A 14,177-nucleotide genomic window follows, 5' to 3' on the forward strand; every position below is an offset into this window, starting at 1 on the left:
ATATATGCTTTCATTACACCACGATCATGCAAACCACAATCCCTGGGAAACCTCAAACATATTTGGGAGTGTCAGTCTCCAGGCAATCAGTGCAACATTTCCTTGGTTAGCATTTCAAGTTTTACGTTTGCTCATTTGACAAATGCAATACAATCTTGAGCAAATTTGTAAAAACATTCAGATGAGATATTGATGCTGTGTTCACACCTCTGACCGCGTCATTTTAACATGAAAGAGTTAACAAGCAGTAACAAACTGTGTAATTTTATCTTTTGCACTAAGAAGGCTAAACCAAGATATACATTTCTTTAGATTTTCATGTGAGTAAACAACAGAAAAACATCATTATTCAGATGGTCAGGATTATGCAGTGCACAAAATGTAGTAGCACCAATGTTTTAATCCTAGGGTACAAATTGAATCATGAGTATAACGTGTTGAATTCTGGCTCCATCTTCTTGAAATGTTTAAATGGAATTACTTCTCTTTGCACGTCCCACATCTATCCGAGACACAAGATCAAACCACACAGCACTTAAGCACCAATAATGCTATCGGAAAAAAACAATTACCAAACACAGCCCCACCACTGTCCCACCGGCTATCAACTCTTTATTTATAAAGTACACAGAACAGCACATAAATCTTGTGTGCAGATTTTATTTGTATCTAATTAATATCTTTTAAAGCAAATAACAGTACACATACAATAACCTCATTGTATAAAGCATGTTTTCAAGTTAAAAAACCTGTATAGCATCTCCTAGCAAACAAACAGAAAATATTCAAATTTAGTACCATAACTCTAATTCAAAAAGTATCTTTGGATACCCCTCAGGGGTAGTGTTGGGGTTAGCTTCTATAACAGTGCAAGAACATCCCAAATATTTACGAGGAGTGGAAACAGTAAATTGGGGCCCAGTATCCTCTATGCCATTGTCCTTTACTTTCCAGAAGGCATTTGCTTATGCCTCTAATAAGTGGATTAGGGAAAGGCCTCTTCATCTCTTCCATGCCAAAAATCGCCAACTGTTTCGACTTCAGCAGGTTTGGGATCAAATTTATAGGAGGTCATCATAAGGGCACAAGTCACTGTTGTCATCTGGATACACTGAATTAAAGAAAAGATAGGGAAAAGTGCATATGTATAGATAGCAATTTATCTCTTTTGGAGTTTTTGTGTATAAATTATACCCACATCAAGAGTATAGAAACACAGGAGGGGGTTGTGGCCAATAGCGAATGGAGCATGCAGCAGACGCAAAGCCCAATTCGACTCGTTCCTCCCACTAAATACAGCTCAAAGCTACTACCACGTAGGTCTGGGCCCCCTGAATGCTGGAGGGATAACTGTGGGGGCGAATTTTGTGCCGCATAGACCGATGGGAGCCCAACAATGGTTTATAGCCACTGGGACTGCAAGAACAACATGGCTGTGGCACCCTACATTTGATGATGGGCCTGGCAGCGGTCACGACTACTGAAAGCATCACTTAGGCTGTACTGAACATCCTCTCTCCCTGAGCGTGCAGAAAAGGAGATATACTCACCGCCTTGCCCAGCACTGCAGACTCCACGGGAAGTCTTGGGCCATTGCCCGACCACAAGACGGGGCAAGTGGGGACGCCACACCGGGCAGGAATTGGCTGGGCGGGAGATGAAGCCTACTCACCGACAGCAGAGGACCCTCTGGGGACACAGGAGCACATGGGGTACATCAGGTGGGGATGCACCCTCCCTCCCCTTGCCCGCCACCCAATCAGTGGTAATCCAAGCAGAGGTGGGTCACGAGTCGCGGTCGGAGACTAGACCCCGCAAAGCTGGGGCCCAGTATGTCAGAGTTGAACACCTCCTCCACCCCCAATGCTCCCCCCCCGACATTAGTGCCCCGAGCAGTACTTGCCTAAATCATGGATGACCTAGAGCTTTGACGCAGTGCAGTTGAGAGCAAAGGGGCTCTGACACCAGAGCTGCTTCTCATCACGTCCATCCTCATTGGCACAAGTACGGGTCTCCAACTTACCTGAGGGGCCCATTAATGCAACCACTGGAAATTAAGGAAAATAAATTATGTGACATGGGAATCTCATACTTGATGCAGTTCCCTGCGCGCCTGAGGGTGGCAACCCCAGAGGGGACAAGGTTCTTTCAGACACCACCAGAGGCTTGAACCTAGATAGATCATCAGTCGCAGGCTGGACCTAGTGGAGAACCATGTGCGAGACCTGTGGGGCGCTGAACAAGCTCTCGCAGATGAACAGCCTTGAGAAATCCAGTAGCTCTAACAAGAGTGGAGGGGGCAACAAGAACAGCAGAGGGTGATGGTGGCAGTGGTGTCTGAGCAGCCCATCTGCTCCATCCCAGAGGTGGACAGGGAGGACTTCGACACTGACCATTGGTCCTACATTTTGAATGAGTCGCGCAGCCTTTTTCCAGATCTGACCCCCAAGATGGCAGACAAATTAATTTAGAACAGTGGGGCCTTCCATAAGCAGTGTCTCGGCTTGGGGGGACGGGACTTGATGGCTTCTTAGTATTTAGTAATGGGACATTCTGATTCTCTTAAACATTGTCAGGGCTGGACTGACCGTAGCGGGCATCAGGGTTTTCCACGGGTGGCTGTAAGGGTGGGGACCTGCTTTTTTGCTGTGGAGGCCAGTTCTACAGCAGTGCTGCAATATCAGTCCCCCCCCAACAAAAGTATCCATGCTTCGTGCCACCCTACAACCCCTGACCCCCAAACCTGGGGGTGGTCTGACAAAATTGCCAGGGCTGCTTTGGGTTCCCAGTCCGGTCCTGACTAACGTACCTGACTTGTGACAGATTGCTCAATAGGAGCCCTCACAGCTGGTCCTGGGTTCAGAGACTACAACGCTTGAACAGGAGGGAATTTACTTCTTGTCCTTGGGTGTGGGAATTGCGGGGTTGATTTGCTTGAATGTTGCTGTTGTTGTTCTAGGGGGCCAACAGAGTCAGAATTTTATGCAGAGCTTGTCGATGCTGATGGTGAATGCAGTACATGGGGGGAGCTGGCCACTACTGCCAGGGAGTAAACTGACAGGATAACCTAACACACGATCATGAAAACCCTATTTTTTACAAGCTGATCTTCTGGAACATCCACGGCGTGCACACCATGTCTAAACATTACAAAGTATTCTCCCATGTAAACAGGGGGGAGGGTCCACATCGCTCTTCTTCAGGAGACACACTTAACAGCCAAGGAGGGATCGGCACTCCAGCATAGATGGCGGGACAAATCTTCAACATTTTCAGCATTTGCCAGAAGAGGGCTAGTGTGGAACAGAGCAGGGGTTCCAATCCAAAATGCCAAGTCTGTGGTTGATCCGGAGGGTAGATGCGTGGCAGCCGCTGGTAACCTCAACGGGAGGGACATTAATACTGTGAATGCATATGGACACATAGTGGACCAAAGTGCCTTTTTGGTGAGGCTATTGACCATGTTAGCCCCCTTCTTGACTCAATCCACCATTATTAATGGAGACTTTAACTGAATAGCAGACTCCACCTTTGATCGTTCACATCCCCCTTTACGTGACTCTCCAACCCTTCATTCAGCAATCTTCTATCAGATTGTTAGAGGGGGTGGGGCCTTGTGGACTCCTGGAGGCACAGAAATCCCCAATCTTGGGACTACTCTTTCTTCTCAACCATGCACGACTTACACATACGTCTTGACACTTTCCTGTGCTCTAGCAAAGTCCATGGTCTACTTCACGATGTAGAGTACTTCACCCGCGCCATCTCAGACCACAACCCAGTCCTTATGCACCTGCGATGGCATAGGCTACCCTCCAACATCCCCACTTGGAGGTTGAAACCCAAATCACTGGAAGACCAATTGTTTAAGGAAATGATTAGAAGAGGATAGGGGCCTTCTGTGTCGATAATACTGGAACTGGAATACTGGAGGTGAAGTGGCACATATTCAAATCTGTACTCCAAGGTTTTTGCTTGGCCGAATCAATAGGTGTCCAGAGCACGTTGCTCCGCGAGCTCACTGAGGCTGAAAAAGCACTTAGGGAAGTAGAATTAAAGTGTCCTGGATGCCTGGAATTGCACCAGCCACTGCCGGAGCCCAAAGAACAGGAAGCAGCACACACTGTGCAGCTACGATCCTTCAACTAAAGGGTCTACATAGAGAGTTCACATGCAAAACATGACCACACTGGCCCATAGTTGCAGTGGATAGCTATGTCACTTAATCCACGGTGCTGGCTCTTAAACTGGTTGACCCTTACAAGGCCACCAGGGACTCTGGAGATCTACCACAGACCACCAGAGAGGCACTCGTAGTATCTATGCTGAAACCTGGAAAGCCCACAACTGATTTCAAGGCTTACTGGCCATCTCAATGTTAAACATTGACTACAAAATACTAAGTAAAAGTTTAGCCAACAGATTGGTCCCGTTAATGACAAAATATATGTCTCGTAACTGTTTCAAAGACATACTTTCTCCCCAGAGTTCTTCTGGTAACTTAAAATCGCCATCTAGTGTGTCTAAAAGTTCCCAATACCAGCTTGATACCTTATTGGAGTACGAGTAATCTCTAATTAGCTTAACCTCTAGCTGGTTTGCAGACCCCATACTAGCACTGGTCCCCTGTGCCCAACTTTTCAGCTGAATATACGTCAGCCTAGAAAGGTTTCCTCCTGTTAACACAGTTAGTTCTTCCCAGGACAGTTGGAACCCGTCCCTAGCTAAGTCCCCCCAATATTCGACCCGCCTTCCTAAGTGGCAGGGCCAATACATCAACCATGCACTCGTGGGTACCGGGGGAGTCCCAGACAGGGACAGGGGCTATAGTACATCACTGCTTGCGCAACTTGTATCAGACCTTCGCTGCATCCTGTAGTATTTTTAATTTCAACTTTTTAAAGAATTTGGGGTTACCAAATTTGTAAAAAAAGTATTTTGCTGCGCCTTTCATAGTGCCTGCCATAGCTTTGAACATATCTCCAATACCTGAAGAGTCTGGGGAGAAGAATAGCATCCTAGTATTCTTAAGATGGAATGCCCATGCATAATGTTGTAAGTTGGGGAGCTAAAGGTCCCCCTTTTCTCTTCTTCTGCGCAACTTCATCCATGAAATCCTGGGGCCTTTCTGAGCCCATATGAAAGAATTTATGTTCTGGTAAAGCTTATCCAGAAGTTTTTTGTCCATTTGTCGAGGAATGGAATTATACAGAAAATTCAGCTTAGGTAGGTTTACAATTTTGACTAGGTTAACTCTTCCAATAAGTGAAGGGCGATGTACCGACCCTCGCATTAACCTAAGCTTTTTTTAAGTTTACCACAGCTATTTGTTCAACTTCCTGCACAATCGTTAACCCTAGATAACTCATTGATTTTTTAATCTGCCAGTGGCCGTGCTTCTGATTTCATGCCATTATCTCTGCTTTATCAGTACTAACACGATAGCCCGAGATCTTCCCAAACCCCTCTGCAATACTCAATAAGGTGGGGAGGGCTACAGATAGGTCCGAGGTGTACACTAAAAGACCGTCAGCACATAAGGCAACATATTTCTCCCACTCATTGCAGCAAAAGGGAGACTTTGTGGGATTCTGCCTGAACCTTCTGGTGAATGGTTTCATGTATAGGTCGAACAGCAGGAGGAGAGGGAGCAACCCTGTCTAGTGCCTCTAGTGATCCTAAAGGGCATGGTTAATTTCCCATTCACCAGTACCCTAGCTGAAGGGGTATGGTAGATTAGACAGATGACCTGACAGAACTTCTTGCCCAAATTATGTCCTTTCAAGGTCATATTTAAGTAGTCCCAATTAACTCCATCGAAGGCCTTCATTGCATCTAAAGCTATAACAGCTATGGGTTCTTAATAAGCTGTGGCCAGGTCTATAGCACTAATCAAATTAAATGTTTGTTCATGTGAAAATCTATTTCTAATAAAGCCTTTTTGGTCTGAGTCGCTTACCACTCCACTTAACCTATCCGCAAGTATTTTGGGAAAAAACTTATAATCGCTATTTTGCAGATATATTGGTCTATATGACTCGCATCGGACTGGGCTTTTTCCTGGCTTCAAGATAAGAGAGATAATTGCATCATGCCAAGAAGCCTGTAATGGTACTCCTTCCTCAAAAATCTCGGAGAATAATTGTGAAATTGCTGGAACAATAGATTTCCCCAAGGCTTTATAAAGTTCAACAGGAATGCTATCCGGTCCAGCCGCTTTCCCTCTCTTACTTTCTTTCAAAACTACTCTTATCGCTCCCTGAGAGATAAGTTTATTCAAAAGGTTTCGTTTTTCCTGTTTAAGATAGGGAAGAGTATCTACACCAAGCCAATCCCCAACTGCAACCTTACCCACCTCCATCTCCTCTGCGTAAAGCTGAGAAAAACCTTTTGGAAAGCATCTTCTATATCCTCTGGGGTGCTAAGCCTAACCCCGACTGATCATCCACAATCTCCTGGATGCAGTTCCGCACTTGCTCCCTCTTAACTTCCAAGCTAACAGTTTCCCTGCACATTCTCCATATTCGAAATGGGCGAGCCTGCTTGCTTCCCATCTTTTTGCAATCCTGGTCTGCAACACAAACTCCATCTGTTTCCTCAGCTGGTTTATCCTATTATCCAAACCCTGCTTGAATTCCCCCCTCAGTATTCTGACTATTACATAGCAATATGTCCTGCTCTATGTGGGTTAATTCATCCCTATAATCGCTAATTTCTATGACTAGTGAGGCTCACAATATTTCCCCTTATCCCAGCTTTAAAAGTATCCCAAACTATAATTGTAGAAGCGGACCTTAGATTAACCCTAAAGAAATCCTCAGTTTCCCTTCTAAGTTGACAGATGACCTCCTCATCCAATAACAAGGCACTATCAAAAGTCCACCTCTTCCAGCCTAACTCCTCAGGGAGACAAATTTTTAGCATTACTGCCACATGGTCCAATAGATGAGCAGCTGAATATGCAATGTCTTCAACCAAACCACACAGTGCTTGGTCTACTAGAAAATAATCAATCCGAGAAGCATAGCCGTATTTTTTTTATTGTGGAACGAGAATCCCGGCTTCCCCCTGTTTTCTTCCTCCACAGATCGCACAGCCCAAACACTTTCATCATCCCTTTAAGATATTGTTGGGGCTTCAGAGTTCCTATCAATCTACATTTTACTGATCTGTCTAATTTATTATCTAAAACCACATTGAAGTCCTAGGCAATTATGATAGGATCAGGAAACTCTAATAGGTGGGAGAAAACCATCCTGAGGGGCTCTGTCTCATCACAATTTGGGCCATAGAACCCTACTAATGTGAATCTCCTACCACCCAGTTGTAGTCTGGCTATAATCCATCTGCCCAATCTATCAGACACCACCTCCGACTGTGTTGCATTGACCTGCTGTTTAACTAAAATCGCAACTATGTTCTGTACTGACAAAACATTGTACTCATTTCTGGGTTTTAAACAGGGTCGTGCTTTCGTCCTTAGTTCAATGCGTTTCTTGTAAGATTAATATGTGAGTTGGGGAGTCCCTTAGAAACTGCAAAACTTTACTAGCCCTCCCTTTAGCCCATAGACAATTAATATTCCAACACATAATTTGTTTTACTCTACTAATGTCTCCCTGGCTTCCACTGACCTTATCCAGTTACAAAACTGATTAGCTGAGGTGTATGAGACTATTTTTTTCTTTTTCCCCCACCCTGTGTCCACCCGCTTTCCTTCTCGGTGCCCTCTTCCATAGTCTTCCCCCCCTTTGGACAACCCTGCTTTCCACTAACAGACCAAGTGGCCCAATTTTAGAGCACCTGTGGGCCCCCCGTCCTCTATATCAACATATGAAAAAACTTTTTATTCCACAACATCCCCCTTCTTTATGGCTGCTAACAACTCGTCCGCTGCTGTATGGTCCCTAATATTATACATTTTATTGTTGTGCATTACGTGAAGGTATGCTGGAAATTTAAGTTGGGCCACAGCACCTAAACGTTTGAATTCCTCTAATTGTTTTCCCAACTCCCATTTTTTCTTCAATATTGCTCTGGACAAATCCGATCTCATCTCAAATGATAAATCATCCCCTCTTACAGATTTCATTCTTAAGGCCTTTGTCAATATCTTCTCTTTCAAAAGATACGTTTGAAAATTCAGCAACATTTTTCGGGCCTTTTTATTAGGATTCCTCCTGAACCGGTCTCTATGGATCTTCTGGATATCGCTCGCAATCTCCTCCTTACTTTCTTCCAGTGAAATTGCCTTCTTAATAAGAGAGGCTCCATACATTTTTAGATCGGTCCCCTCCACTCCTTCTGGTACATTCAGGATTCTCAGGTTGTTCCTTCTAGAATTGTTTTCCAACTGTCCTAGTTGCTCCAGCAATTCCCGTTCATTACCTTTTAACTGTTGAATTTCTTCTTTGTTCCTCCTCAACTCCTCCTTTATAGTATCAACTGATTCCTCAAGAGCTTGAGTTCTAATTACCAGGAGGTCGACTTTCTTTTCCAGAGACTCGCAAGCTACCCTTATTTCTCCTTGATTTGCTTCTGAGACCGCAAACCCTTTTTTAATATTGTCTGAAAATGCTAAGAACACAGTCTCCAAAGTAGTATTTACAAATGGGGTGGCCTAAGCCTGATTATCCATCAGATTTAAAGAAAGCAGGGGCCCGAGGTCCAGGCAAATCTGAGGTCTCAAAAACTGGTCCCGTAGAGCCTCTACATAGGGTTGTAAGGCTATTTTCTTAAAGGGGCAGCCTGATCAGAGAAGGGGGGATAACCCCCCTTCTTCGCCTTCCAAGTCTTGCAAGGGAGGGTTTCTTTCATTCAAATCTTTCACCATTGGACTGGTGGCGCTACTACTCAGAACTAGGGGCAGGGTTTTGCAGTACGCCCTCTGTGAGGGAGTGACTTTAGAGTTAACAATACTGGATTTATGCTTTGTTTTATTTATTCTGGTTATATTCAACACCTCCTCTCCCCGGTTGTCACTTGACTTGTGCTGGCTCTGTCTGCGCTCCCCCAGAGGGGAACGTGTGACACCTCCCTCCAGTTATTCCGGAGCTCCAGGGCAGCGCGGATCCAACTCGCGGCCCACTAGGGCTTCCAGAACTCCTCCCCAGGCTCTCCGGATCTCCCGCAAGCCACCCACACATTGGTCCTGGCAACGGCAGCCGTGGGGATGGCCGTCACGCCCGCCAGCAGTGGGGGGCCCAGGTACATGCTCTAGCAAGCTGCCGCTGTGCAGCAAGCCATGTTCTCCCACTCTTCAGTTCCCCGTTACAAACCCTTGTTCGGACTCCACCCAATGTTTCAAATGAAAACTAGTGGAAAGACCCAAGGAAAAAGACAGCACTTTGCCTGGATTACCCAGCTAGAGCTCAAGATGCAGTGGTCATTTTGGATCGAGCTACAAAGAGTGCCTCCACCTGATAGAACTACCTTGCCAGTGTGTGACATTTTCCCATGGGATAACAATGAGTGAGATGCTGTGGCACAGACCACAAAGGTCCCTTTGCTGATCAAAGGGCAGCAAGACATACTGGAATCTGAGAATCTGTTGTCTCCCTATAATCCGAGAGTTTGGCAATCTATTTTCCCAAGTGAAGGTAGGTGCATTTTTCACACAGATGTCTATTTCTCCAGTCTACACACACACACACACACGGGATTACACAAAATAAAAGCAAAATGGTTAGGGGAACTTGAGATGCATTTCTTGCTTTGTGGAGAAGTGGCAGTGGGTTATTTTACATGTGCATATAAAACAAGGTGTGCTAGAGTACATCTTTAAGTGTGCTTGTGTGTTAAAAAAAAAAAGACTGAAGCAATACCAAATACTAAAATGGAATATAATTTAAAAAAAAAAATCAGACAACAAAATACTGGAACTCAATAAAATTAAATTGTAATAATTGTGTGCATCACTATTTTGGGATCAAACTGCTCTCAAAGACCAAACAAATATAAATTGAGAATGCACAGGTGCAGATAATTTACATATATTTTGTAAACCTACTTTTACATATTTTTCAGAGATACAGAGCAGTGCTTATATGGCTTTTAAAACAACTATTCCCAGCTACAATATTTGTACAGCCTTTCTGTAATCTTGCCTGTAGTCAGTGTTTTACAGATTAATACTGGGGAGCTGTAAAAGCATGAAAATCACTAAAAGAGAATTTTCAGACAGAATAAAAAATGTTGAGAAAAAACCTATAGAAATAGAAAAGGTACAAAAAAGTATGTCCCGACTGAGGTAACAGAAGGGGAGATAGGCAGCACATAGGTGTTACAAATGGCCACTGTCAACTTTGTAGTACAGACATCCAGGAAACAGAGGGAAAGGTAGACATCTTTAAAATACAGGTATTGTTTAAAGGAAACAGTGGGAGCAGAAAATAATAAGTGTGGACTGCGTGTTAGGTAATGAATGAAATTCCTCACTTTGAAATGTAAAGTATGCATTTATAAAAGAAATAGCAGTCTGCAGAGCCTCGTCCCTCCAGTTTAGCTAGACTGGCATGAAACGCACTTGAATAATTGGATGATGGAGCGTTTGTAAAGGAACTCCTTGCAAGATTTCAAATTACCTGCTTGGGAGAAGGAGCAAAGAACCACAACATCTTATCATATCCTTGTGTCAAAACAGTTTCCAAACGGAATATGGTCCAAGTGGAGATTTGCTCTTAAATAGGCACTATCCAGTCAGGATATTAAGAAGATGAGAAGAGACTCAAAGGCTCTTTTGGTTCTACATGATGGCAATGAAACCCTGTAGACTTATCTGTGACTGATGAAAACAAACAGCAGCAAAGGTTTTAGAGAAAGATATTGCCAGATAATATTGCAAGATAGTGATCAGCTTTAACATGGTGGAACATGCAGGTAGGAATCTATGCCCAGATAAGTCAAAAGTAACAAGACATAAACCTTATAATAACAAAGTGGATCAATGATGAGGATGACAACATTTTCATGATTGTAGTTTATAAGGAGATGTAGCAGCTCACTAATTTCAGGGAGTTAACACTGCAACCTTTAAAGACTGTGAATATGAAAAGAGAATAAAGTAGTACGCCACTGCTAAAACGGAAGGCCTTAGGTAGAAGAATTAACATAGCACCTCACCTGGGCAGCGGGAATGGCAAAACGACTTCCATAATAAGGGCACGCTTTCAGCTCCTTTCCCATAGTTACGAGCTGCTCAATGTCCTTTACCTCCACCAGAGTCTCATCTCTAAAGAACTGCATCTGCTCATATGAGTAAAATGGACAAGTGCCTCGACTCTCGCGTCTCTTCTTTTTCCCTTCTGGCTCATCGCTCTTCTTCTCTAAAGGCAGAATAAAAATAGAAGAAATTCAGTCTGTCATGTACAAAAAATGTACAGCCTACCTGATGTGATAATTGAGTGAATGGAGGAGCTTGTAAATCACACCTTATTATTCCCTATGCATTCCCATGAGACCAGAAACTAATCTGGGAATTACTCACCTTCTAAATCTCCCTTACAAAATGTGTGCATGAACAAGAGAAATTACAATGGTTTGATGTGACTATATTATCAAGAAAAAGTATCCCCTATTGACTGACTTCCTCAGTTCGTTCTTAGGAGTGGGTCATCCATACCTCTCCCTCCTCTTTACATTTAGCATTAAATCTCCTTGTCTCTCACTTTTACTGTAATTGGAAAGTAAATAAATACAGTTTTGTTTATCCAGCTAAATGACGAATCAGTGATTTAGGTTTTTCTATTTATATTTTTCTAGATTTTTGCTGATACCAGGTAATACTGATCAGTGATGTTACACTTTCTCTCCTACCAGGTTTTCCAAACAGACACAAAAGAACCAGCTCCTTACCTTCAGCAACACTACATCCGGTGGATATTCTAATTGCAGTATTTCCTAGGCGCAATAACGTGATCCAGCAAACTCAAAAGCGGTGCTCCTACGCACTAGTAGGTGCCACCATATGACTCTGCGTCAACACCACTCCACTCCAGAAATAACAAAACGGAGATACATATAGGCGTCACCCATGTGCCATGACGTCAATTCTCTAGGATAAAGTCTTCCGCGCCCTCAGGCATGCAGCAGATTCAACAAACCAGTGTGCAAATTACTAGACAGGATGCTTTTATGTTGAAGATCCCACACCACAGAAAGGGGAAGTGAAAGGGTGCTGAGGAACATGCTGTTAGAGTACTCACCACAAAAACTGTTACAGAAGGTATGCAATTGGTTCTTCTGATGGATAATCCTAACTGCAGATTGCAAACAGATACCAAAGCAATATCTGCCAAGGTGATGGGTCTGTAGAATGGCTCAATACAAAAAGGTCTGCAGGACCAAGTGGACAAAATACCCATCTCGAAAGACCAGACTGTCAAGGCTGTAGTCCTTCATGAACGTGTGCATGGATGCCCACAAAGCAGCCTCACAAATATCTAGAACAGGCACTGCATAGCAGTTCCTATTGCAGATGACCGTCCTTAAGATCTGCATTTCTGCACCCTCCTTGGCCCCAGAGATCCCCCACAAAGAGCTAATTTTGTCCACTCGATGTTGTCTGATATGATCGATTTAAGACAGACTGCACTCCTGGGGTGCAAATAATGTGGTATCTCGCTTCCTGTTTCCAGGGATGAGGCTAAGCAAGGACGACTGGAAGTATAAAGCCTTGTCCAAAATGAAAAGCTGTTACCCTCTCTGGATGGAACACAGCTGAAGTTCTTAACACCAGTTTGTCTGGGAAAAAAAGGTAGTATATGGAGTTTGGACTTGAAGGGCCTGCAGTTCACTAACCCATCATGCAGATGTTATTGTCACCAGGAAGACCATTTTACAGGCAAGTAGGCGCAATGGACAACAGTGCATGATTCAAAAGGCATACACATTAAAAATGTGAGAACCAGATATTAATCTCATTGTGGCATCACTACTAGCTTCAATGGAAATATGTTGAGAACTTTTTAGAAAACTCTTCACACCCTTTGATTTGAGTAAGGACGGTAAATGTGAAAAGGTCGAAAGCAAGTCATTGCAGGACTAAAAATATAAAAAACAATAACACACTCAACACTTTTGCCTCCAATGAGTCAAGCTAACGGGCACCCCCCGCAAGCCACAAACTTACCCCAGCGTCCAGCATATATATCTTTAGCTGATGGACAGATAGCTGCCAAAATGACATTACCTACCTTGGAAGGATGGTCAAAGGGAATCAACTGTTGCCACTCAATATCCAGGAATGGAGGTAACAGGTTGTGCAGGCTCAGGTGCAGGACACTACTCTCCTGAAGTAGCAGCCCGATCGGAGGGCATATGCTGAATCCCAAAATTTCTGGGTACCACACACTCCTGGCCCAATCCGGCCCCATTAGAATGACAGGCTTAGTTATTCCCGATGTTCTTCAGAACTCGGACAGGAGAGGTAGCAGTAGCAAGGTATACAAGAGTCCCATGCTCTCAGGTGTGAGGCATCCAGGAGATAGAGATCCTTCTTGGGAAATCTAGGGTGCAAAAGCGCAGCCATTGCACGTTCTTGGTAGTGGCGAAGAGATCAAGCCATGGTTCCCCCCATTGTTAGAAGATGTCTTGTGCCACCTCCAGGCGTAATTGCCATTCATGATCCACTAGGCACCACTGGCTGAGTTTATCAGCCCTGGCATTTAAAGATCCCGCTAGGTGAGGTACCACCAGAAGCATCCCCTGATGATTTAGCTAGCTCCAAAGGTGCATAGCCTACAGGACCAGGACCCAAGTGTAGGAAGTTGGCTCTGTATATACTATTTCAAAGTGAGAAATAGTGTGCACAGAGTCCAAGGGTTCCTCTTAGAGGTAAGATAGTGGCAAAAGTAGATAATTCTAATGCTCTATTTTCTGGTAGTGTGGTCGAGCAGTAGGCTTATCAGAGGGTAGTGTTAAGCATTTGTTGTACACACACAGGCAATAAATGAGGAACACACACTCAAAGACTTACTCCAGGACAATAGGTTTTTATATTGAAAAATATATTTTCTTAGTTTATTTTAAGAACCACAGGTGCAAGATTTACAGTTAATACTTTAAATGTAAGGTACTTCTCTTAGATACTTTAGGAACTTTGAATGAAAGCAATATCACATACAGTCTTTGTAAAAATGGCAATAAGCTATTTTCAAAGTGGACACAGTGCAAAAATC

At 43.8% G+C, this 14,177-nt stretch overlaps 1 protein-coding gene across 2 annotated transcripts in view; it reads right to left on the minus strand.

The window, feature by feature from the left end:
* Positions 1–14,177, minus strand: part of DDX11 (DEAD/H-box helicase 11) — a 593,235-nt gene that overhangs the window by 331,916 nt on the left and 247,142 nt on the right. For both annotated transcript variants that reach the window (XM_069228147.1, XM_069228146.1), the window contains one exon: positions 11,122–11,324. In XM_069228147.1, coding sequence (XP_069084248.1) covers positions 11,122–11,324 — 203 coding nt within the window. The remainder of the gene's footprint in view (positions 1–11,121; positions 11,325–14,177) is intronic.

Source organism: Pleurodeles waltl, chromosome 4_1 (assembly GCF_031143425.1).
Source record: "Pleurodeles waltl isolate 20211129_DDA chromosome 4_1, aPleWal1.hap1.20221129, whole genome shotgun sequence".
Taxonomy (NCBI): Eukaryota; Metazoa; Chordata; class Amphibia; order Caudata; family Salamandridae; genus Pleurodeles; species Pleurodeles waltl.